This window comes from Mya arenaria, chromosome 8 (genome assembly GCF_026914265.1).
Source record: "Mya arenaria isolate MELC-2E11 chromosome 8, ASM2691426v1".
NCBI lineage: Eukaryota > Metazoa > Mollusca > Bivalvia > Myida > Myidae > Mya > Mya arenaria.
In genome coordinates, this window is record NC_069129.1 from 17,952,970 (window position 1) to 17,980,126 (window position 27,157).

At 38.9% G+C, this 27,157-nt stretch overlaps 2 protein-coding genes across 2 annotated transcripts; one reads left to right on the forward strand and one right to left on the reverse strand.

Moving 5' to 3' along the window:
• Positions 1–547: 547 nt before the first annotated feature.
• LOC128242570 (transcription termination factor 3, mitochondrial-like) lies at positions 548–10,378 on the forward strand. Its single transcript, XM_052959775.1, has 6 exons — positions 548–581; positions 875–1,868; positions 2,236–2,380; positions 5,255–5,322; positions 6,686–6,776; positions 8,414–10,378. Exons 2-6 carry the CDS (start codon positions 885–887, stop codon positions 8,689–8,691), a joined length of 1,566 nt encoding a protein of 521 aa, XP_052815735.1. The 5' UTR covers positions 548–581; positions 875–884; the 3' UTR covers positions 8,692–10,378.
• A 222-nt stretch (positions 10,379–10,600) lies between these two features.
• LOC128244696 (uncharacterized) lies at positions 10,601–14,290 on the reverse strand. The gene is made up of 2 exons (XM_052962735.1): positions 14,233–14,290; positions 10,601–14,106 (listed from the first exon to the last, which is right to left on the reverse strand). The coding sequence occupies exon 2, from the start codon at positions 13,339–13,341 to the stop codon at positions 11,914–11,916; it is 1,428 nt and encodes a 475-aa protein (XP_052818695.1). The 5' UTR covers positions 13,342–14,106; positions 14,233–14,290; the 3' UTR covers positions 10,601–11,913.
• Between the last annotated feature and the right edge of the window lie 12,867 nt (positions 14,291–27,157).

Below are 27,157 nucleotides of genomic sequence, written 5' to 3' on the forward strand. Positions count from 1 at the left end.
AGTATATTTTATCCGTTTAATACTTAAAGTAAGTAAGAGTTCATCTATGTTAGACCCCCCTACATCCATTCGAAATATTTTTATTGTCTTTTTAGCATTTAAAAGTGTTTTTTTTACTTCCAATTCAAAAGTTTACTCGAATGAGTATTAAAACGAGTATGCCACGCTACGCGCCATATATGATAATGCAAATTTCCGGTAATCACAATAGCATTTGAGACCAGTTTTAGCCCACCAACACACCCACTTCCTCACCCGACGCACATCCCTCCCTACTTGATATACCCCTCCCCAAACAAAATAGTATAAGCCCCCGCCTCCCACACCACCCGCGCACGCAATACTGTGTACATGTCTAAAATAATGTGAAGAATTTGCCGTATAAAAACCCATAAAAAATCCGTCCACGCACAATTATTTGGACTACCCCACCTCTCGAACGCAATATTGTATGAAAATGAAAGTGTTTCCGGTTATTCGGTTTTCCGTTTATTTAGGTACTTTCACCGCAACGTTATTAAAGTTTTGCACTAACTGTTGTCTGCTACGAAAACATGTATCCAAACTGTCACCTCAAAAAAGTAAGTTATACTGATTGATTTAGAAGTTGAAAGCAGCCTTTCTAAGGCTATAGATTTCTATTAAAACATGCTTACAAATTGTTTTTAGTAATTTTGTTTCGAGCTTTGTTTATCAATTGAAACAACTTATTTTCTTTAAGATGGGTGATTTCGGATATATTGTTTTCGGATATTGATACCGTTGCTCTCTAATATAGTTTCATTAATATTAACATAATTCACTATAATCATGAGCGTTTTGAACCAACTGAATTGATAAATTACCTCAGCTTATTTAAATATCACATTTTTAGGTTGTTTACAATGTTGAGTCGAACGGTGTATGCAAATGCTATTAAAAGAGTTATGAAGACTGGAGGTTTGTGCACATTCACCACTATGAGGCATGTATGTAGATATGTACCTCAGGTTCTTAACAATATGAACACAGTAAAACGTCTTCATTGCTCAGCTACATACTGTGTCCATACCTCTACCATTCTGAAGGAAAAGGCCTCTGAACTAAAACCATCGGATCTAGAGCAAGAGAAACAGAATGAAAAAAATGGTCAATTTGATGACATTCTGGACAAAGCAGTGCAAGAGGCACCAAAAAACTTAGTATTGGATTGGGATTTATATGACCATGACAACAAAGCTATGGTGTCAAATCATGGGGAGGTAACTCCAGCAAAAGTCAGAAGTGAGATTGAGAGATGGACAGCTCACCAACATAAAACCATGCTGCAGAAAGTTGTCGATGGTAACTACTTGGATAAGTATGGGTCAATAGAGGAGGCTCATCGTTCACCAGAGTATGTACTCCAGAAAAATGAGGAACTGGAAGAGACTGAGAAAGCAAAATCATTAACAAATCAAAGAAAAATGAGACTTCTAGCATTAAGACAGGCTATTATAATGGCTGATAAGGAAGTGATAGGTAGCTCGCAAAATCAACAAATTGTTCCTACTTCAGAGAGTGAAGGCCAAGAATGCCTGGAATTAGAAACCACAGATAAGGGTTTGAAATTGTCAGAAATGCCAATCAAAGTTGCAGTACCAGTGTTACCAAATTTCTTGGCCATATATGCTGAGAACAAACTTTTACAACAATTGGTGGAGCTAGGAGTTGACCTGTCAGCTGTTCAGAAGGCTGGGCTTGCAAACCATGTGTTGAACCTAGACTGGAGGAAACAGATAAAGCCCCTGGTAATAAACCTACTGAACCGGGGTCTGAGCATTGAGCAAGTTGGGCCAGTCATCACCCAGTGTCCTCATCTTCTTACTGAGAATCTGCAAAATATCAATGTAAGTTTTACAAATTACTACATGTACTTGTGACACTGTCAGTGAAGATGATGAGAGTCAGATAGCTATATATGGATGTTAGGTTGTCAATGTAATTGCTTTACATAAAAACTAATTTACAAGTTAACATGTACATGATAGTACAGACAGCATTGGCATATATTTATATAAATATGCATAATTTGTTATTAAATGACCTATAGTACATAAAACAATGAACAATACAAAATGTATATAGATTTTGAGACTAAATTCAATAATTTTTTTAATTTGTACTTGATAAATCAAAAGTATTAGGTATTTAGTTTTCATATTTTTAAATACTAGATGATTGCGAATCTACCACGGTACATGTATGTATTTTCAGGTGAGGTTGGACTACTTTTTGTCCAAACGCTTCCCTAGGAAAGTGTTGACTGCCATGATGCTCAAGGACTCGACCTTCCTTGCCATGCCAGTGGAGAAAATTGATTCCATTCTCGGCTTTTACCAGAAATTGCTGAACCTAACTGGTATTGCTAATGATAATACTGGCAACATATTGATTTAAAATTTCCAATCCTTAATAAGTATTCTTACATATGTTTAATTACTGTATATAGAGCTGTAAGAGATTTCATTATATAAAATGGATGTATTGTTTCCATAAGTTGTTCGTTTTAAAATAATTGTACTTCAGCTGCATGTATTGACCAAGTACATGTATGCAATGTGGTTGTCAAATCATGTTAATTAAAGATAATTAAGACTCCATTGCTGTAACTTTCCTTAAAGCATACTCACTTAACCTTAATTTAATATCATACATGCCATATTCCTGAGAGTCTTCCCAGGGGATTGTGGTTTGAATTCCAGGGGTTTTTGATATTACACCAGGGGATTTTCACACATCGAAATTTAGCGCAATATCTACATTTATGATATAAGAATAAATGCAGAACACACACTCTAATTACCGGTACAATAATTTTTGGACTTAAAGTCATCATGGTACTTCATGGAATTTCACACTCATAATATTATGGATGCTTTATACTGTCAACCTTGAGCTAGTTTTTTTAGCTCACCTGTCACATAGTGTCACAATTTGTCCGGCGTCCGTCCGTCGTCCGTCCGTCCGTCCGTAAACTTTTACTTTAAACAACATCTCCTCATAAACCGCTTAGCCAATTTCATCCAAACTTCACAGGAATGTTCCTTGGGTGGTCCCCTTTGAAAATTGTTCAAAGAATTGAATTCCATGCAGAACTCTGGTTGCCATGGCAACGGTAAGGAAAAAAATGGCCCCGCCCCGGGGGTCACTTGTTTTACATAGACTTATATAGGGAAAAATTTAAAAATCTTCTTCTCAAAAAACACAAGGCCTAGAACCTTGAAAATTGGTATGTGTCATCATGTAGTGGTCCTCTACAAAAAAAATTCAAATTATTCTCCTGGGGTCAAAAATGGCCCCGCCTCAGGGGTCACTAGTTTTATTACATAGTGTTATATAGTAAATCTTTAAAAATCTTCTTCTCCGAAACTGTAAGGCCCAGGGCTTAGATATTTGGTATACAGCATCATCTAGTGGACCTCTACCAGATTTGTTCAAATTATTGCCACAGGGTCAAAATTGACCCCGCCTAGGGGGTCCTTGTTTTTACGTAGTGTTATATAGTAAATCTTTAAAAATATTCTTCTCCAGAACCGTAAGGCCAGGACCTTAGATATTTGGTATACAGCATCATCTTGTGGACCTCTATCAAAGTTGTTCAAATTATTGCCACAGGGTCAAAATTGGCCCCGCCCTGAAAGTTATTTGTTTTTATATAGTCTTATATAATAAAACTTTAAAAATCCTCTTCTCCAAAATATAAGACCTAGAGCTTTCATATTTGGTATATAGTGTTACCTAGTGGACCTACACCAGAGGTATTCAAATTATTGTCCCGGGGTCAAATTGGCCTCGCTCAGGGGTCATTTGTTTTTACATTGTCTTGTCACTTAAACATCTTTTCCTCTGAAAGTAAAGGTCAGAATGACTCCATACTTGATATGTAGCATCCTTACATGGTCCTCTCACAACTTTGTTCAAATGGTTTTGTTTGGCCCCTTTTAGGGGTCACCAGAGCAAAAAATAGAAAAACCTTTAAACAACTTGATCTTATTAACTGCTTGATGGATCTTCAAGTCTGAAGCATCCTAGCATGGGCCTTTGTCAGGTCTTTTCAAATAATTTTGTTTGACCCCTTTTAAGGGCCACCAGAGCTAAAATTAGTAAAAAAAAACATTTTCTTCGCATGAACCCCTTGATAGATCTTCAGCAAATTTGGTTTGAAGTGTCCTTGCATGGACCTCTCACATAATTTTGTTTGGCCCGGTTGCCATGGCAACCTAAAGGAAAATGTCAACAATTGGTTATAATCATCTTCTTCTCCTAAACCGCTTTGACAATTTTGATGAAACTTCATAGGAATGATCCTTGGTTGGTGCTTTTTCAAAATTTTACAAAGAAATTAATTCCATGTAGAACTCTGGTTGACATGGCAACCTAAAGGAAAAGTGTCAACAATTGGTTACAATCATCTTCTTCTCCTAAACCCCTTGGACAATTTTGATGAAACTTCATAGGAATGATCCATGGTTGGTGCTTTTTCAAAATTGTTCAAAAAAATTAATTCCATGCAGAACTCTGGTTGCCATGGCAACCTGAAGGAAATGGACAGATTTTAAAATGACTTGCCATATGTTTTCGACATACCAAGACAACGTGTCGTGTGCAAGACCCATGTCCCTACCTCTAAGGTGAAAGATACACTAAGTGTTTATTCAAAATGGAATGCTGAATATGAGGACATAAAGAGTGTTGGCTGTCATTTAGTATGATTGTTTTTTTTTCTATGCTCAGAGGCAATTTAATATAACTTGCAATATGTATTTGACACATAAAGGCAAGATCAACTTTTTATGTACTTGTTCATAGATCAATGTCACATTGGGGGGCATTTGTCACATACTTTGACAGCTCTTGTTCAATATTCTTTGAGAAACAAGCTATGTTAAACTCTTTTACTCAGGTGAGCGATTTAGGGCCATCATGGCCCTCTTGTTTTTTATTCCAGGGATGTTGGGTCAGATCCCCCACCCCCGCCGGGGGATATGGCATTTACTATGTTATATTAAGTCTTGTTTAGGCATAATACAATAAGTGTTGTTGGTGGTTACCTAACTGACCTTATTTTTAAGTCCTAACCTTAATCATTATCTATTTATTTATTTAGATATAATACACGAAGCACAATTATTTGTACTAGGTGGTACAGTTTACTTGCATTGTACTACTTTCTTGGCAACATTAATGTCATAATATTTTTCCTATTTTCTAATTTGGACTTTTACATTTTAAGGGCAGGAAATTCGAGAAGTTGGAGAAAACTGGGCACTCATGTTTCCAGCAACTACGTTTTACGTGCAGGTTAGCAGAATATATCGTTGGTTGGTGTAAATTTGAAATAGAATCATTAAGTATAAAATTTGATGTCATTATAAGGCCACATTCCCTAAGCATTTTAAGTCCGGATTTTATCTGGTCCTCAAAACAGGATTTGGCTTTAGAGGAGGTGCAGCTAAGGGGCACAGCTTTAAACATGCGCCCCAAACAAGGAAATATATATGGTTTAAATGTTATTCTCAACTCTACACGGCAGGTTGGTAGAGGAAATGCAAAAAAGGGGCGCAGCTATGAACAACCGATTTCACAGAAACATTGTCCTTTATTTTGAAAATGTTCATTGCAAGTTCTACTCACATGTAGTATTTAAAGGGACTAGACACCAGATGATAAAATTGCCAGAAAAAAGAAAATTGTCAAAAACTTACATTAAATTAATATCGTTCTGTATGACGCATTGAGTCTTTCTTACTGATGTATCGATATCTTTTGCAGTTTTTGCACATTTTTTCAATTCGTTACTTTCTTGGGTTGGCGACCACATTAAATCCAGTAAGTTTAAAAATAGTGTCTACATATTTATCTGTACTCATCACATGACTTTACCACATGCTATATTTACACACTGCCTGGCTTCCTGGAAGAACAAACATTGTGAAAAACTGCTGCGAAACAACATAGACACACCAATATAGGGTGATGAAATTAAGTGTTGGAAACTTTTGAAAGAGGTTAACTCTGCTGAAAATGACAGCTAAAATGCTTATTGACAGTTTAGTGCGTAAAACAATCACAACATGACTTTCAAGCTGTCAGAAAAACCATTCTTTGCTATTTTAAACTAGGAAACCATTATACGCTATCTTTAAACTGATCAATTCAGCTGCGACAGCGACATCATTGTTGCACTTCTTTTTTAATCATGTAAATTGATTAATAATCAGCCTCATACAAGCTCGCTTTAACGAGTCTAGTCTGTTTTGAGGAAATACTGTATTTGCTGATTTTGGGACCATCTGGTGTCAAGTCCCTTTAAGATAGCATTTAAATAGTTAGCCCAACATGTCAATCAGCGGTTTGCATTCATTTTTGTAAATCGCATATTGCTGAGACAGTCATGCTTTTGATGCTTGTGAGACGTATTTAAAAAAAACAACTCTTAAACATGTCAATCAAATCTCTGACCAATAACAAACCAGATCAAATCAGTTACAAAGTGGAAGTCAGGAATCATTCATGATGTAAAGTATATGTAAGTGTAAATAATTAATACCGGTAAGCGAGATCAACTTGTTTTGAAAAGTAACTTGAACTATTCAATAAATTATATCAATTGCATGATTGAGATTAAATTTATTAATTCAATATTGTTGTATAATTATTTTAGAAAGCTGTGATCAGTCTGCGAAATGAGCTGGAGTTCTCTGAAGAAGAGGTGAAGCTGATGTTCATAAAACACCCAGAACTGCTACTGGCACGTGAGTACACTTCACAACAGAGTCGTGGAAATTTAGTTTGGTTTAATTAGTGTATTATTCTCATTATGAAGAGTTCTCATATTTATCTTTATCATATTCATTTATTCATAATGAAGTATTTTTTATATGTTAAGTCAAGTTTAAGGTCAAGGTAAGGTGTCCATCATTAATACAATAAATTGCTTATGATAAAGATTCATTTTAAATTTACAAAAAAATAGGTTTGAATATTTTTAAAGTTTTTACCGAGAGTTTTTTTTGATAAACTGGAAGGCATAACCTCCTTTCAATATATCATATCATATCATGATAAAATTGATATAATGAATAATTTATATTATTAAACACAGAGATAATCTTGATCACATGATTTCCCATCTTTGAATCATACCGTACATTAAGTACCGGCAAGTAAAATAATTATAATAAGGTTCTATTAACAAGTTTGTTACACTTAAGAGTCTTGGAGGAATTTGGTCCGAAGATTGGAAATTCTTAAAAATCAGACACTGTATTATTGAAGTTTTATTCAAGTAGCAGCTTAGTATCATAAACCAACTACATGTTTAGCTGAAGAGTAACACTTCCTTATATAAATCTCTTCTTTTGGTCTGAACAGTGCTAAGTTAAAACTCATTGCAAGCATGATATTCCAAGTTGTCGAGGCTCTGAGCCTCCCTTTTGGGCTTGTCATTGCAACCAAGGCTTTGCGCACAGTCCTGGTCAGAAGCTGTTTAACATGGGTTCTCCCCTCTTTTCTTCTCTCTATTTAAGATATCATTCATCATTGTAACAAGACCTCTTTTGGTGGGCTAAGTTATTCTCTTTGGCTTAATACCTCATTGATTAATGATGAAGGTCTATTTCCCAATTAAGGCTTCTAAATTCCTTTTAAAACTGATGGGTCTAGATGGATTGCATCCAAGGAGGGGAAAACACATTAACACTCTAACACCTCCCTTCCTGAAGTAAAAACTTCTATTTTAATATACAACTACTCCAGTGTGTGTATACCACGTGATAAATTGCGTCATAAATGCTACATCGGATGGCAATATTTTGGTTTAAAAAAAAAGACTTTAAACAAAAATATCTTCACAATTTCTTTACCATTTTAAATGAAACGTAGGGCAGTCTACACAGCTTATAACGTCCTGCCTTCGGTCTTTTACCAGATTTTGATTGAGAGTTTAGTTTCTTTAAACACTTCAACAAACCTTTCCACAATACGGCCGTCTGACAGAGCACTGTCAAAACATTATTTTGGAAACAGGTTTGTCTAAGTGTTTGATAAAACTAATGACTTTATCAAATTTCAATAATAAAACAAATGCGGGGCTCTTTAAGCGGCATAGACTGCCCTTTGTTTCATTTAAAATGGTGTTGTAAAAGAAAAGTTATCTTTGATTTAAGATTTCATTTTAAGCAAAATGTTGCCTTCCGACATAGCATATATGACGTAATTTATCACGTGGTAAACACACACTGTACTCCATTGTAATGGAAGCATAGGTTAAAAAAATTAGCCTTTGATGGTAAAGAAAAGTTTGATTGGGTAATAGGTTCTATGTTGAATTGCAATAGCATGCATCTTTAAGTAATGTAGATTAATAGCGCTTGTTGTTTTTTGTTTTCAGGTCGTCGCGTTGTGGTCACAAACTGTGATTACATTCAGGAGGTGATGGGCATCCCCCACAGAATGGTTGTACAGTTTCCCCAGGCACTGACTGGCCCGCACCACATAATGTCTTCCCGTCATCGTTTCCTGCAGCTACACGGAGCGGCCCAGTATGACAGTTGTCTTCCTGGCTATGTGTCCCTCAACGATCTTGTAGAAAAGAACGATGACTTATGGTGTTCTAGTGTAGCTAAGGCTAGTTTGGAAGAATATGATGCATTCCTCAAAATGATATAAAACAAAATGATTCTTATATCATTTGAATAAGAAGATAAGCAGCAGGGATTATATTTAGTGTGCAAGGTTGCACATATAGTGTGTCATTGATGCCACATTTCATCATGTCATCACTGCAGCTTTTCTGGGGGATTTTGTATGTAGATATTGCACTTAAAAGTTGTGATAATTTTGTTGTGTTCAAAATTGAGGTGGAAATGAACAGAATTTGTGTCAGCATTACATCTGTATAATTTCTGTTGCTTTTTAACACTTATTAAATCCTTCTTGAAATACTGACCGCATGGATGGTGACCTTTGAAATGGCATTTGTTTCAAGGCTATGAGTCAAACACTGACACAGACCTCTGTGAACCTTTGCTGATCACATGAAAGGTGACCTGTAGAATGTTATTTGTTTAATAGTGTTGAGTGAAACACACAGAGACGCCTTAGAATGTCTATATTTTAGAGTGATTTTAATAAACATTATATGAGGTTTTAATAGAGTTTAGCAATTTTAGTGCCGTTAGTATGTAGTTATATTGCTATTTTTCTTCTGGCATACCAATACCACTGGTAAATAAGACAGCATATTATAACATCTTATATTTACACCAATGATGTGAGGTTCAAGCTTGTTGCGCGTTTTCTCATATATCATACAAATGTGCAGTTATTCAATGTTGAAAATGTAATATGAGCATGCTCCTGTAATAATGTATGTTACTTTTATGCTTTTCGTTGATATGTCATATTTTCACTGCAGTGAACATACCCGTTATCTATTTTATGTTTTCATTGCTCTAACAGATTTTGGTTCCCATACTGCTTTACTCAAGATTTGTAGCGTTCACTGTGCTGGGTTAAGATTTCACGAAATTATGTTTATCACGCGATTTATCACGCGAATTTCCAATTAATGCAATTTAGATTGAAACAAACAGAACAACTCCTCCATGTATTTATTTTCTAAACATTAAGCTTAACTAATTTCATTCACTTTGTTTGGACTGTTTTGGGAGAAAACTGTTAACTGTTATTTAGTTTCATATTAGTCTAAACAGATGCTACAATTTAATTTTGATATACTTGTTCGTGAAGTGCATTCAAGTTTTTATCAAAACTGTAACAACATTTATGGCAATTGGAACTTTTTTTGAAGCACACATTTGTGGATAATAAAGTATTCATTGAATGAAGCTGTCAGAAATGGGACACAACTACCATGTACATGTTGAAGTTTATAAACGGCAAAAACACATTTTAAAATTTACAATTTGTGCACACAAACTAGGTTAAACCCCTAGTAAATTTACATTTTACCTGAGAGTAGGATTAACTTTGTTATTGGTTCCAGATTTTACTAACCGTTCAAAAGCGGTAACTTTACAATTCTTGATAAACACCCCTATGTTTTTATATATTTTATACGTAGTGTGTTGTTTGTGGAGTTTTGTGCTGTTGTTCCATGCTTCTGGTTTGTGATTGTTTGATTTTGTGTTCTATGTCAGACATTGTCTTTGGCGTTGACCATGTGCCATTAAACGGGGTTTATGTTTGAACTTTCGACTACTGTACTTGATTCTGTTGTTTTTTTATATAAATATTGCTATGGACGCCTATTTACTATAAACAAGATAAACAATCAACCAAATTAAACCTTCTTGAACTTGTGGTTAGTGCACTCGCGTCTCACCAAGGCATTATGGGTTTTATTTTCGGCCTGGGCGTATGCGAGTTTGGTTTGTAGTCACCAAGCCGGACAAGCAGGTTTCCTGCGGTATTAGTCGGGTTTCCAGCAACGCAATACAACACGTTTGGACAGCATAGTGACAATCAAGTGATTATACTGTTTTTGATAATCCTTGTATAATTAAGTCTAAAAATATTACAAGATACAAGAATCTTTATTTAAAGTCGGGTATGTGTTTACAAGAAACATTACATAACATATAAAAAATAACAATGAGCTTGTGACCTGGAAATAAAAGCATATATGTTGAAATGAAAACATATCGGAGCAAGTATTTACAAAAGCCATTCGTTATCATAATCATGCATACAATTACAAATAGTAAAATTGGACTAGGGCATCGAAAAACAGTGATAATATCAACAAGTTTTCCAAGCTGTACGACCAGTCCACCCGCGTACGGTTCCACTAGTTAATATACCACTGTAAAATGGTTAGTTCTCTCAAAAGTATAACTTTAAAGGTAATCATATACATTGATATAGCAAAATATACAAGGGAATAACAGCTTTGTCGATGTGTGTTTGGCAAAAAACTGAATAATTTATCTAGCTTGATAGGGAAAAACTTTGGAAAGTATTGCTTAGAGGAGGTATTATATTTAACATGTCATTTTTATATTACACCTCTCACTTTAAAGGAATGTCAATTGAAAAAAGTAAAGTCGTAACACCTAAACAAAATACTTGCCGAAAGAAAAACACAAGCAGTTGTATGTGTTCGACAGATGTTATATAAATTTGAAACAATCATAAAAAGATATTAGCCCATGTTATTTAATTGAAGTTATTTTATTTAGAATTCAGTCCGCTGAAATCTTTTGTGACATTTGGATGCCATATTTTGTCCAGTGGGTGTAAGCCATCCCACTGAAAACAAAACTAATCAAATCTTTCACGAAGCGTTTGATTTGAAATCAATTACTTTTAGATCAATTTTCACCCATTTATACTATTCAAACCACGATAAACTTCAATTGCTTGCACTAAATGAATCATTTTCAATACAAATATAGTTCACTTTGCTCATACTACAGGTGTTATAAAAAGTGGATAGTAGTTTTTATCTATATAAATACATGTAAACATTTGCTTTCACCATCTCGAGTCGATATAACCATCTTGGTTTTAATTATTCAAGTAGCATGTCCATTTCATGTCTATCTTCGACACAATTTTACATCATGGTCAAGCGTGGTCAGTTCCTGCTTGATTGCTGCAGAAGTCTGGACAAATGCCAATTGACAGCATGGTTTCAAGAGTAAAGTTAATCCTAGTTACCAGTTCACTGCACGGGACCAGCATGTGTCAATGTGACCATGTTCAAATTTATTAAGAACCATTTTGAACAAGCGGGAGTACTGGTCGGTTTCCTCACTATGTTACTTGCAGAAGTCCGGACAAATGCCAACTGGCAGCGTCGCTTCAAGGGTATAGCTAAACCTATTGACTAGTTTAATGCATTGGGTGAGCGCAGCTGTTTAAATGTTACGATGTTGAACCATGCGGGTTTCCTCCAAGTGCTAGTTTGTTTTCCTTTGTAAACCTTCGATGCACAAGCCTGGCCACATGCCAGTTGGCAGCGTTGTTTTGGGGGTATAGTTGTAGTGATTTCCCGTAGTACATCCAGGCTTTATCCCGCATATCTAGTAATTCAAAACAGTGACCAAGCATGTTTAGGGTAGTGTCAAAGTGACCACGGCCAAAGTTATTCTCTATGAAACTGTCTAGTTTTAGCATTTGCTTTCGTGTTTGGTCATGCTGGTTGAGATGCCTATATGTGAGGAACTGAAGGTAATGGAGGAAAGGTTCACAGTCAACTGCTACTATATCCATCCACTCGTAGTGTAATGGATGTTGTCTGTCCTCCTCACTTATTGTTCTGAACATTTCAAACACAAGGAATTGTGGGATACAACACATTTCATGTCTTGTGAAATTTATGCAAAAGTATGTGTACTTTCTAAGGATTGTTGTGTTTGATTTTTTAAGCGCATTTTCCAGGTACTTTTTATTAGGTTTTTCAGGATATGTATTTGTACAACTGCAAAATTGCCACACGCCCGGCCCCAGCAGTCCCTCACAGTAGGTCAGACAATTTGCCGCTGCCTCATATTGTCCACAGCAGTACAACATGGAGGCAAACTTCAGTCTACTGGACAATAGGTCAGAATCAAAGGAAAGCTGGTACAAGTGTAGAATATCCGGTGTGATTGGTTGTCCCTGGTTTATGCATCTTGAGGCAAGGACAGAAGAAAGTGTACAACGCAAAGAAGGAATAAGAACTGAGGCTGCCTCTTGTTGTAGAGCCGTTCCTTGCTCTGATATGTGGACCAGTCTATCGATGAATTGAGATAGAGACACGGCTTTAAGGTTATTCTGTATTACTACCAGCGATGTTATTAAAGAATGAAGAATTATTGAATATCGTTGGACACTGACATTTAATATGTTGATTTGACTGCTCCTTCTCCAGGACCTACTTTCATTCATCCTGAAACCAGAGCTCAGTGTTGACATTCTTGCTCCAAGTAAGTCCATCTCAATTAAATAAATGCATTGTAGATTTGAGCCTATCATGCTGGTTATAGTTTCGGCAATAATGGTAATTTCATGACTGAACAGCTTTCCAGTAAAAAGGTTGACTTCTGCAATCGTGTAGTGTGGACAAAATTTGATATTAAGCCATCTGCAAAGTGTAACCAGACAGTAAATCACACACTGTGCAATATTGTCCTCCCTCCATATCTCGGGTGGATATGCCTCCGTGGTGAACAACATAGCAGTTTTTATGTGAAATGTACTTAGACGGTCTCCAACTATGGGCTTGAAGAATGTTATTCGAATTATTTTTACAATAACGTACACTTTAATTTGTATTGTGTTCCAGTCAAACACCAGCAATCTTTCCATCATAGAGGTAGAAAACCTCCATTCTCGCTTTGAAATTGGATAGTATGGGTCATATGGGGTGACATGGAGTGCAGTAGAGCGACATATTGTTCGTTTTGAAGGCGACTCACTGTATCCCTGTGGCACCAAAAATACCCCAGTCTTCTTGGCCTTGGCCAATGTGTCAGGTATTGGCCAATGTCCAGGACGGGGTCTTTGGAAAACAAAATTACACTCCTCTGGAAGACTGACACAATGATAGGCTGCAACAACATCTGTGGCTTAATCCCAGCTCATAGATGGGCCATGCTGGAATACTTGTCCTGAAACAGTACTTTTTCGAAGAAAATGATGACGTTCCACCTGGGTGTTTGTGATTAACACTCTACCTGCTCTGTCTTTTAGTTTGCTTGGACTATCTGCCTGTAACTCGGGTAATGGAAGATCACGCCTCAATTCCTGCAGCCAACAATGTTGGGGTGGGGACTCCTCTGTCTTTATCACTAGAAGATGAGGCTTCCCTTCCTTCCATTCACTCCAGTCAAGTATCACAGGCATATTATTTAAGCAGAACAATGTATCAATGTCTGACATCATGCCAGGTGTTGTAGTCCCCTCACTCTGGCTTCCAAAATGATACAAAGAGATTTCTGTGATGACTGTTCGCATTGTCTCTAATTCCAGCCATGTACTTCTCCTTTTGGCAATTGTACGCCTGTTGACTCCGATGTCCTCAAGTACCTGCGAGAGACACATGGACATCCCCTTCCTGTCTTCATGGTCCATCTTCTGTTTAATGAAAAGTTTAAAACCGTTTTCATGATTTTTTTTTAGTTATTTCTAAAATATGTAAGATCTATTTTTGCTTACAACAAAATATTGTAGAAATGGTTTTGACACAATGTATCTAATTACCTTTTTTACGCTTTACATGTCCATGTTAAAATATTCCACCAGTTTATTTCAATGTTCCTATTTACTATTTTGCAATGGTGAATCCAATGTAAACATTTCATATCATTGAAATAACAAGGGGTCGACCACGTAGCGCACGTAGAGTATGTCTCTCACAATCTGATACTGAAACCTACGCACTGGATGTCGCATTATCTCTGTATAATACTGCCAGCTAGGATTATGTGCATGCGGTTTTGTTCAAACACAACTGAGAGTGAAATTGTTGGAAATTGGAAAAATGTAAGTATTCCCCTTGGATCTAAAAATGGGCCATAGACCTTTTGTTGTGGCCAAATGAAAGCATGAGAAAGAGTTTGTAAGGAACCGAAATCCTTAAATTTCCATTATTATTGTTTGGGGTGATCACAGTTAAACACGTCGTGTAGGTTCGTTTCCTTTATTAAAAGTCATACATACAATAACAACACAGGAAGTTACATTACGTAAGTATCAATACATTTCGCGCGTTACGTCACTCTCGTACATCGCAGTACGTTGCGCCATATTCCCAACATTCTACCGGCCACAAATGGTTTTAAGGTATATTTCAATAAAGTCAAGTAGGCGTCCACTACTTCAAGTGGGTATAATTCTTAAATACGTCATTGCCGGCGTTTGGTTGTCTACAACTGCAAGGTATCACTGCAATCTAGGTTTGAAATCGTCTTGGAAAATCACAATGTCCCCTCTGCGGATCCTCTGGTGGTGGGTACCACTTTTCGTTTGGCAGTTGTTCGATGAAACCTCTGTTTGACGTTCCTATATAATATCCCCATAGTTGTTCTGACATTCTACGGTATGCGACATTGCGCAGTATACACATTTTCTTCTTAACGCATCATTTTGTGATGGATTCGGATGGCCAAACACGACACGGCCAGACGAATTTCGGGCACTTGTAAGGAATAAGGCAGTTGGTTGGAAGTTTTAACAAAGTAACGTTAAATCTCACCTTCTTTTGTGCTGCTTGTCTCAATCCCACTGCCATACAGTGAGCACAGGTCTTTTATATCTGTATCCCCAGTATTCAGTGGTAAATCTATATTCACATTTTCTTTCACAAAAAATTCTAAGCAGAACAAGTCGAAGAATACTTCGTCACGCGTAGTAATATTCAACAAAATAGTTTGTTTAACTGAACGTAAGTTGTTCCTGTGTCTGACCAGCCTCCATAATCTCTAGTTCTTTGTTTATCGCTCCGCGAAGTTCAGACATTGTCCAACCTCCGGTTCCATGTTCATCTGGCTATGTGACGCCTCGTTTCCAGTGAAAGCCTCTCAAGGAATATGGGAATAAGCAAGTTTCCATAACTGTTTTCACCTAACGACTCGAGACATCTGAGCGTAGTTTTTAGTCGATCGTAGAAATCACGGAGCTTTCTAATGCTGTTGGAAGGGGAAGGCAACTGCAGATCGCGGAGTCTGCATGTATGCAGTTGAAATTTTGTGCTTTTGTCTAAAACGTTCGGCCAATTCAGAGCTAGCTTGCCTGTAGTTAGCATTGGTTAACGTGAAAACTTCGATTGTTTTTGCTGCATCTCCTTCCAGCAAAGATTTTAAATACCCAAATTGCTGCACGTCGGATAACGTAGGATTTCCGTGAATGGTTGACTCGAGTGAATCCCAAAATGTTTGCCACATTACAAGTTCGCTGTTGAAAGACGGAAGGGACAGTTTCGGCAATTTGTGGTAGTATGAAGGTGTGATAACTTGTTACAATGACTTTACGATCGGCTCTTCTGGTCGAGATGCCTGGTTTACGAGAGGTATAGTTGTATTGGCGGAGGAAGCTTCGTCTGATGGTGCTCCTGAAACATCTGTGGTTACAGCGGCGGACGCAGTGGAAGGGATAACTGAAGTTACCGTAGCGAAATACCTTTTCTTTCTCTACAGTCGAAGTTTCAATCGTAAATTATACGCGTTCGTCTCTTTCATATCACGTGTAGTGTTGTCTACATCCGTTTGTGATACAATTGTATCGTCAAGAATTTCCATTGCATCGATAATCAAAAAGACAATCAACTCGTTAATTCGTTACCCTCTTTTGCGGTTTCAAGCTGTACAAAATGATCTTCTATGGATTCTCTGTGGCCGTCTCTCAGCGCTATGAGTCTCTGTAAATTCATTATCAATGATTGGTCACGGCACCAAAATGTTTGGGGTGATCACAGTTAAACACGTCGTGTACGTTCGTTTCCTTTATTAAAAGTCATACATAAAAGAACAACCCAGGAAGTTACGTTACGTAAGTATCAATACATTTCGCGCGTTACGTCACTCTCGTAAATCGCATTACGTCGCGCCAAAATCCCAACATTTATGTTATATTTTGACTGTAGTTTATGGAATGTCTGGCATGTAAATCCCTTGCTGACTTATAGTCCACTGTTTATGACCCTGCAGGGTTGCACAGCACTGTACGTGAATTAAGTTATCATGCTGTAAGCTATTGTAGCAGACTAATTCTCAACAGAACATTTCATCTCTTTTGGGTGTAAAACATATAATCTTTTCTATTGAAATAACGGAAGGTTTATTTCATATATTTTCTCAAACACAATAATGAAAAACAAAATTCAATAGATTTAGAAAAAAACATGAATTATTTTCAGTTTGTTTACTGAACTACTTTAAGTACTCATTATTTTAACAGCACATGAACATAATTAAAAAAAGAAAAGAAAAGTTTATGAACACTTATGGAAGGGTTAAACTAGGTCTTTAAAATGGATCTTTCTTTCTTCAAACGTCATTGAATGTTTAGCGCGTCTTTGCACGACTACCTCCCATGGTTAACAAACATGCCATTGTAACTTGTGATAAACTTCTTATCATTCGAAACATCTTTGCCATTTTCCATCGAAAACAACCTCGGATGTATGGCAGTTCATCAGTAGATGTAGTTCGTAAACTGTTAAATAATAGTATTAATTAAGTGTATGTTTTAACGTGTATTTTGTATATCTGAGTTTAAATTGATTTTCAGTAAAGTGTATAATTGCTTAAAAATATTATTCCCATGAAGAGTAGTCATTTAGTTTAACTGCTAAATTGAATTAATTACGCGATCTACTTGCAGCGTAGTTAAATGTAAAGATTTTTGACATTGTAAACCGTTCATATACATCCAATGTTGTTTTCGATGAAAAATGGCCGAGGTGTTCCGAATGACTCTTTTTATTATTTAAGAAGGGTTAAACTATGTATTTAAAATGGTTGTTTCTTTCCGTCATGACATGTCATTGAATGTTGAGCATTACCGCGTCTTCACATGATTACCTCCCATTGTTTATAAACTAACTATTGTCGAATACACAGGTTTACGTGCGATTAAAGTCTTTTATCACATGCTACACCTTGTTTCCGGTTTAATATAACAATCACGTATTTTTTTATATTACACATGTGTAATATAACATTGCTCTTCATCTATTGGTCAGAAAATATATCGCTCCGCAATTATATAAAAAGTTAATTGGGAAAAAGGAACTGCTAATTGGTAATATTCCTGTATACCAAACCTTCAATTCTTATTTTATTTCTATAATAAATATTTGTTTTGTTAGAGTAGTTGAATTTCTTTCTAAATATTAAGAGGATAACAAAGTATGTCGTCTTGATATCTTGAAAAAGCAAATTTAAAAGCGTCCAAAATTTAGTTTATTTTAACCGAAAATGAACATAAACATTATGACGTCACATCTACTAGATGACGTCATGATGTTTATGTTCACTTCTGGTATAACAGAAAGAAAGATTACGTTAAAATTAAAGTGTTTACAGTGTGATTTTTACTGGATATCATCTGAGAATGCATTCTTAAATAAACGGAATTAAAACGATCGGGTATATATGCTGTTTTAAATAAATCCTGGTACTACATTCCTGCAATGCATGTAGCGCGGGAAATGACAACACTTGGTGATATTCGGCTCATCAGCCTCGCAGGTGAAACAGGTAGGGGTTTTATGCCATTTTATACCGGAAAAAGCATGTGATTAAAAGAATCTGACACTCGCTAACGAACAGTTTTCCTGGCCCCAATTTCTCGAAACTTCTTAAGCGTAACAGGCTTAAGTCGCTTATTTCAATTAGCCTAAATATATACTGAAAATGGATTTTGATAAATGAAAAATGGCTTACTGTCATTATCATATAGAATATTCCTACATAATTTCTAAAAAATCTTTCAGAAGTAAAATATACGCATTTTATTGAACAACAAAAATAGTCAGATTAGCTTAATCCTGTTATAAGAGACTTAAGAAGTTTCGAGAAATTGGGGCCAGCTGAACTCGTTTAATAAAAATTGGTATTAAATGACAACTCATGTCAGATCTTCTATACTGTATATTAGTTTTACATTACACTACAGAATGATATCAATACACATAACAAAGTGAACTATGATATTTGGCAGATCCGTGGTTTATATTAAAGGGGGCACCTTTGGGGCAATGTCATTTATTATCACGGGATCACCTTTTGCAAAATAATTATGTTCTTCCTATGGTAATGAAACCATATTATTTAGCTGGTTCCTGATTAAATGTACAATATATTTTCTAAGCATGCGGCAAGGTAACCTTTTATGGTAAGTTTTAACATATTTATTGAGAAAAAGTTTCACAACATTATAAAAAAACACAGCAAACTTGTAATAAATGTCAAAAAGATGCGATCGGAAAGCAAGTGCTATACACTCCTTTACTGATACAGATTAACATTGTACTTGAAATTGCATGGCGTATTTGTAGTGATAATATTAAAGACAATAGAAGCGTGACTCTTTTCAAAAAAGTATCACACGACGACCTTATCCCTTTCTTTTGGTCGCATCAATACATTAGATTAGGGCGTTTAGAAAGATAGCCTTGTTTGATTCGTACGAGAAGGCACTTGTCAGTAAGTGATTGGAAGATTGGAGAAAAATGTGTGAGAGACAGTGTGATATAATGGGTGGAAAAGATGAAAATGTTTAGCGATTCCTACACAACTAAGATAATTCGATATTGCGGAGATAAAGGTCAAAATTCAGCGAACTGCACCCCAATCTCAAGCGGTCAAAGCTGTTTTTTTGCTTCCGACCACCAACGTTATATCTCAGTGTGTGTATACCAAGTGATAAATTGCGTAAAATTGCGACGTTGACTTACAGAGACCCGCCTTTGGTCTTTTACCAGAGTTTGATTGAGTGTTTAGTGTGTTTAACACTCCCACAAACCTTTTCACAATACGGCCATCTGAAGGAGCACTGTCAAAGCATTATTTTGGAATCAGGCATGTCTGATGAAACACCTTATCAAACTCCGGTAATTAAACGAAGGCGGGGCTTTTTAAGCGGAATAGACTGCCCTTTGTTTCAATCAAATTGGTGAAGTAAAACAAAAGTTATCTTTGTTGTAAGTCTTCATTTTAAGCAAAATATTGCCCTCCGACATAGCCTATATGACGTAATTTATCACGTGGAATACACATACTGTATCTGGCGTCAAACATATTGTATCTGTCAAGGACATTTTTCTTAAAAGGAAATAGTGATGGTAAATTACGAACCGCGAAAGAAAGTTATTTCCATTTACGGATAGTTCTTGGTAGGTACGAGTTACATGTACCTTAACCGGGGTACACATGTGGACTGCGGAAACATCGTATGTAGATCAAAGAGCGTAAGCAGACCATATTTATGGTCGAACGACATCTAAAAGATAAGAAAGGTAAAGATGTTTTTTTTTTATTTTGTAAAAGACAGATTTTTTTCTCATACGTTCGGACAGAGCGTCCCAATAATTTTCGTTGAGAAGCCTATCAATATTGCACCTGATATAATTTTTGTGGTCTTCAGTTAAACCGCTTTAACGTCGTTTTTAAGTACCTGAGAACAGTTCATCCCCCCTATAGTGTCACCATACTCCATCAAAAATGTACATTCACTCTAAGGTACATTCTACCTTGATAGCACAGACTTCTGAGTACTTAATAAAACAATACGTTGCCAAGCTTTGTTGGTTGTAGCCAATATATGGGAAGTCTTTAAAGCATCATCAGAAAAAGTAAGACGAGTCACCTCTTTAACCATGAAAGGTTACGAGCAATTACAAAATCAAGAAGAGCATAGGATTGCATCGGATCGTCGACAAAAGCGTAGAGGCTGGTTTCTTCAACAAAGGGATGGATATTGGCCAGAATGTCGGAAACAATGTTTGAGCCTTGGGGACACCAGCGTTGATTGGAGACTAGCAGGATGTTGCATTGTCATTGACAACCCTTTGATGTATGTAACTAAGGTAGGAACAAAGATAAACAGGAATCTTTGCCACCGACTGATTCGGACTTGAAAATGAAGCCCTCTAACGCCACATCATGAAAACGCCCTGACAAGTAAATGCACTTGCGTGGAACTTGCTGTCTAATGCACATTTTGATTTAGGTGTTGTTTTGATGTTACACTCGTTCGTCCAATTTAAAGGTTTGTAGGCTACTATTTGTTGCTTTATTTGCCGTTTACTTAGGGTATGAAACAAATATTAAAAAAAATGGTATCAGTATACATATGCGTCATCTTTAATGGACTCCGCTGTGTTTCTTTAGCCAAATAGCGGCTTCATCCCTGTGTCATTAACCCCCTGGCTCCCGGAAAACAAGATTATCATGCCCTCATAACTCATGGAACCTTCCAAACCGGTGTAAATCCAAAAGAGACCTACAGGATTAAAACTCCTCCCAGAAACGAGACGCAACACGATAGTCAATTGTCCCGCTCGACCAGTCGAACCCAACAACTACCCAAACGGAAGGTTCGATAACAAGAACCCCAGACCAAATATAATATATACATATAGTTCCGCTTTCTAGAGCGTGTGATTGCAAACATTTAAGTTCAATTAACAACAAGAATCAACAACAAGAGGGAACTCAAACAATCCGAGAAAAGGAAAATAGAACCACAACTGTAACTAAAAAGGTACCGGTAACTCTGACAAATTGGACCATAATGGAAACTAAATGAGTAAATCATGCAATGCCAAAATATCCGTAAACGCGGGAGGATATAGGATGTCAGGCTCCAACGCCAATCCCAGATACTATCTAAATGCCTGCATGTCCTACTCAGGTTGTAGGAGTGCGCCCATCCAAAACAGACCGGGAGCTGCTGGCCCAGACACTGGCCTCTACTGTTGTGGTTGTCGAACCGCGCACCCCCGAAACGGCCACAACTGGAATTGATTACTCAATAAAATTGCAGGCTATTGAAGAAAACGCCAAGGGCCGGTGCAGCCCATCCTACCAAAGAGCACAACTCCTGATAACTTTTGGCTTCTTAACGACACTGGGTATCTGGACGTTCTCCAGCGACACAGTTACCAAGAGAAAAATGGCGATACTGGCTTATTTATGATGGCACAAACACCCTGGAGTATATGATAACGCAGCTATGGTTTCCAGCCAAGTGCTTGATTGGTTGCTGGAATCACGACAAAAGGGACGAACAGGAGAGGCCGCGATCCGATCACTGTCCTCCCATCTCTGCCACCGTAAACAGGCCCCAGGTAAACCGCACCATGAAACCAATGTCCCCCCCCCCCTCAAAATTGGCGGGAGAACGCCTCAAGCTTTGCTTAATGGGATGCGTTGAGTTCGGGTCTATTATATGTCCAAAAATGTCATATAATTCTAACAGGAGATAGCCAGAACTGACCGACCGACACATGGGAATTGTCATTTTCCAGCACTGTTCCCATCGTAGAAAATCTGCCCCTTATAATATTTCATCTTTGATGAGGGTCACATAAATAGTTTCGTGGAAATAATGCCCGGAATACAAAGCCTTATGGCCCAGTCACATAGCCCGGCCGATGTCCGGCATCGGTAGAGCTCGGTGGATTTTTTTGGTGCCACCGAGCTCTCCTCATCGGAAGCAGAGCTCGGTGACGTGAACGGACTCCGTCCGGACATCTTCAGGCGACCGACCGAACACCGGCCGGTGACCGTACGGAGTCTGTCTCAAAATGGGAGTTTTTTCTGCCGATGTGGCAGCAACTACCGGCCGGAGGTCGGCCGGACATCGGAAGGAATACGGCCGGTACCCGAGCAGGTAACAGGACACCGTGCGATCGCCGGCCGGGTTGTTAACGGGCTTTGAACAATGACCGGCCGATGCTCGTCCGATGTAACACGGACTTGGGTGCCGAGCTATTCCGTTCTTCCTACCTGACATTGTCAGTTCATCACTATGGCTGCACCGAGGAGACTTCGAATGGCACTGCTCGAACACGAACTGGCTCAAGCAAGGTTCCAGTACAACCTGGTCCTGGCGGCAATACTAGAAGCCGCCGAGAGGGAGCGACAGAGGGCCTGCAGAAGAGAAAGACGCTGGTGGGTGCGAGAGTGGATCCTACGCAGACCCCTTTTCGGCCAGTACGAGACTTTCATGAAGGAACTCGAGGCCGAGCACGCTGTCGACTTCAAAGCCTTCCTCCGCATGGAGCCACAGATGTACTATGAGTTGCTTAACCGAGTTGGCCCCGCATTACCAAGAGTACAACGTAAGTTAATCCGTATTTTGCAAACAAAATTCCCTCCAAACATTATATTCTTGCTAATCATATTTCATCCTCTTCTGTTGCAGGCATCGAACCCCCTTGGACCCTGGGCTGAAGCTGGCAATCACCTTGAGGTTTTTGGCGACCGGAAGCAGGTACCACGATCTTGCGTTTGCGTTTCGTGTCCCACACACCACCATCGCCCTTTTCATCCCCGAGGTGTGTCAGGCCATCTACGACGTATACGAGGATGAGATGTGGGCAACTGCCCAGACAGAAGATGAATGGCGTCCGGTGGCCGAGGGATTCGGAGACAGGTGGAACTTAACCCACTGTTGTGGCGCGATCGATGGGAAGCACGTCACAATCAAGAAGCCCCCCAAGAGTGGCTCACTCTACTACAACTATAAAGGCTTCTTTTCTATCGTCATGCTTGCGGTGGTAGACTCGAACTACACGTTCATCTGGGTGGATGTGGGGTCACCGGTTCGTGTTCCGATGCCGGCAGCTTTAACCGATCGCGGCTAGAGCCAGGTCTTCGTGAGGAAACGATCGGACTCACCCAACCGGATTCCCTGCCTAATGACGACCGGGACACACCCTACTACATGGTCGGAGACGACGCCTTCCCCCTTCGGCAATACATGTTAAAGCCCTACCCTCATCGTCACCTGGCACGGGACGAGCGGATCTTCAATTACCGGTGTTCCAGGGCCGGTGTCCCTTACATCGGTCAGCCACCGGTACTATACTTTCCAAGGCTTTGTCCCACATCGGCCGGAACTCGGTCGGAGCCCGGCCGGTGTCCGTTAAAAAAAACGCGTCCTCTGGTTGTCTCAGATGCACGGGACACCGGCCGATACTCGGCCGTGCACCGGCCGACGTGTTTTCCGATGTGGTTACGATGGGGCTGCGATGAGGGAGCTCGGTGAGAGCCCGGTGAAATTTAGCTCCGAAGTTAAAATTTCACCGAGCTGCCACCGATGCGGTTTTAAGCAACAAACGCCACGGATGTCCGGCCGGTGTCCGGTGAAAATCGCATCGCTGGCTCATCGGAACCTCATCGGCCGGGCTATGTGACTGAGTCAATAGAGGTCCAACTACGTAATCCTTCATTGAAGAATCCCGCCTCGCATTCACAACACGTACATGTTTGAAAACAGGGGGACGGTTTTTAGGCTATAGACGTTTATAGCCGTAAAACAGAATTTACCATCGGTAGATCAAAATAACATTTTGAACATTTGGCGAATTAATGCGCGTACGGGTGTACCAGCCCCAGCGCTGTTAGAACTGCGAAGTCTAAATACCTTATTTACATTACCAATACTCTCTAGATAATAGCTACGGAGCTGCGTTCTACTAAAATTAGCGCTGTAATGTGTATTCATAATAGTACGTTGCGGGGTTGATGTAGTGCGTTTTGCGTTATTACGCAATTAGAATAATACAAACGTAATTATTTTAATATCGACTAGTTACAAAACGCAATATAAAAGGCAGAATACGCTCGAATATGAACGCGTACTGAATCAAAATAAATACATGTTTATATCTGTGTTTACATTTTGGCTGCGGGCGCTTGAAGCGGTCACAGTCTATCGATCTGATACGATTTATGTCTGTAGTCATGTAACTGAACGTGTGTAAAGATTTCTCATTTTGTCTCAGTAAGTTCGGAACAGAGTCTTGAGCATCTTGCATATGCATATTTATTAACCACTGACATAAATCTGTTCATATTGTCCACGAGTGGCACAGGCTGAGGGCAATATAAAGATATATACGACTCAGTCATGTTTGAAGTTTAGAGTAGATTTTACTAAAAAATGCCAAGAACGTTATCCGTGGCAGTGCATTTTTTATAAAAACAAAAGTTCCAGAATATCTATAATGTATACGTTAATCTGTTTTATAATCAGATGACTATACTCACTTCTGTCGCCGTATCGACTGTGGCAGAAATTTCAAGCCGACCAAACTTAACCTTAACTTAGCTGAGGTTGGTGGACTTGACCCAAGCATCAATTGGTTCGGATTTCCCAACTGAGATGGAATCATGACCTACCGGGGGTACTCCCGACACAGGTACTATATTACACTCACTCTTGGTAGGACACCTTAACTTCGTCTTCTCAGGAACTATTCGAAGAAAACGCAGCGTATTGTTTTGGGGAGGACATTACCTTCTACCCCATTTTCAGTTCGAGACTCGCCAACAACATCGCGTCGGGACTGCGTATGGTGCGGTTCACCCACAAAATCAACCTATGTGACCAATCACCCGCTAGACCTTGCAGTGTGTTGATGCAACTAGACAACATCAACCGCAGCACTTAACGTTCTATGCCGTTGAAAAACAGCATATCTACGTGCAGAACCATCCTGTATTCCCCACAAAAAATGTTATTTTCTGTTTTTCAAGGAGGTCAGCCAATTGACATTCGAGATACTGATTGACGGACCCGATCTGCTCAATCATCAACCAATTCGCCCTCATGCTGTTCCGCATGTTGGAATTCCAGAGTGGCTGGGAAGCCTTCAAACTTCAAGTTTAATTCGGCCAGTGGACACGGATAAATGTTAATGATCCATTTACACGCCTCTTTACCCCTATCGAAAGGTTGAGCACCCGGAGGTATCCCTTCGCAATTATATAAGCCTCTAGTACCCTGCTGTTTCTCTTTCCAAGGGGTCATACTTCCGCGCACGTCAACATCCCGCCCAATAGCCCGATGACCATTGTTGGAGTCAAGGGAGGACCTCTACCCCCCATCCCCCAAGTTAACCCCGTTATGGACGTTGCGAAGCAACAGAAACATTAAAAAGACCACCATTTGCCCTGCTGGACCGGATTCCTAATGCCCCTGATGTGGTACTATATCACAATCTTGTGCATAAGATCAGTATGTTTGAGATCGATCCCAAATAAGCTAGATATGCATGCGAGTCACAATAAGTTTGTCATGTGGCAAAGGTAGATACCCCTGTCCCCCAACAAACCTCCTGGTTGGGGACGTTATCATTTTGGGTTGGGGAACCATGATCACTATATCATATTATTGGGTTGTTGGGTGGGGGTGTGCAAACCGTTAAACCATGCATTCGTAGGTCAATGTACTCTTGCCCATGATAATTAGATTGGTACAATTAGTCCTGTGGATGTTGTGGCGGTGGGCCACCATTACCCCAAATTGGATAAAAAGATGGTGTGAGGGATTTTGTTACTTTATGTTTATCTTGCGGTTTGGGGAGGTTTTGACAATAAAAATCAAGCACGCTATGCCCAAACCCTTTGTAGCTATCCCCATGTCTGTGGGGACCCTATTTCCCGAGGAGCATAATGAAATTCCAAATATTCCTCTTACCTTTTCTTATGAACCTGCGGGTACCCTGTGGCCTTGATGTAGTTGTAGGTAATTCCTTGGATTCCCCCATGACCCCCAATGATGCCCGTTGACCCCCACCCATACTCTGTGATCGTTATGCCCAATAAATTAATACGCATCACCAGTATATGCCTTCTCTTTTCCCAAGGAACATGGTGGTACCCTGTGGTATAGTTATTGTGGGACTGTTTGGCATCTGTACCCAAATTTACTTAACCCTTCAAAATGCCCGTGAACGCACAGAGACTCTGCAGTCTTCGCGTCTGTTATCTAAAAAGACCCCTCCAGTATTTTCACTTATTATTCTAGAACGGCCTCAGCATCAAAAGATCATGGATCCTCATTCCTCAGACCCCGGTAAGATCCTTCATTTTTTAACCCTTCAGCGATACTAAATTGAATGATGGGCACGCCTAGATGGGTTGTTAGGTGAGTAGACACAGACCCCATATTGCCTTTCACCACCCTGACTCCCCTCTATAGAAGACAAAAGACTGAGCAGTGAGACCACCTCATTCAAGGTATAAGACCACTCATGTGGAATCATAGAGAAATCGGGGCGTATCATTGTATCAATAATCCAGTTGTATCTATGTCGTGGTCCTGGGATGGCGACTGCACTTGAGCTCCTGTCATTAGCGGTAGACCCTCATGGTCATGGTCGCTTTCCTTAAACATTCTTACAGAGGACCCATAACTATCTTTATAATAAGTCGGGACCTTCTCCAGCGGGTCCTGCGGGACATGACCACTTGTGCGTGCTAAGATTTTGCTCTTTACCAACGGACTTGCTCAAAAGGAGGCTTCCATGACCCCGTTCCTCTTGTGGGGAGGGAGTTGGTTATAAAACTTGGCTTTATAGACTGTTTGGTCTTGCTTAAACATTCTCTGATGTTGTTTGCGGAGTGCGAAAAACTAACAGAGGTTTAGGTTTATATGTTAGAAAATCTTT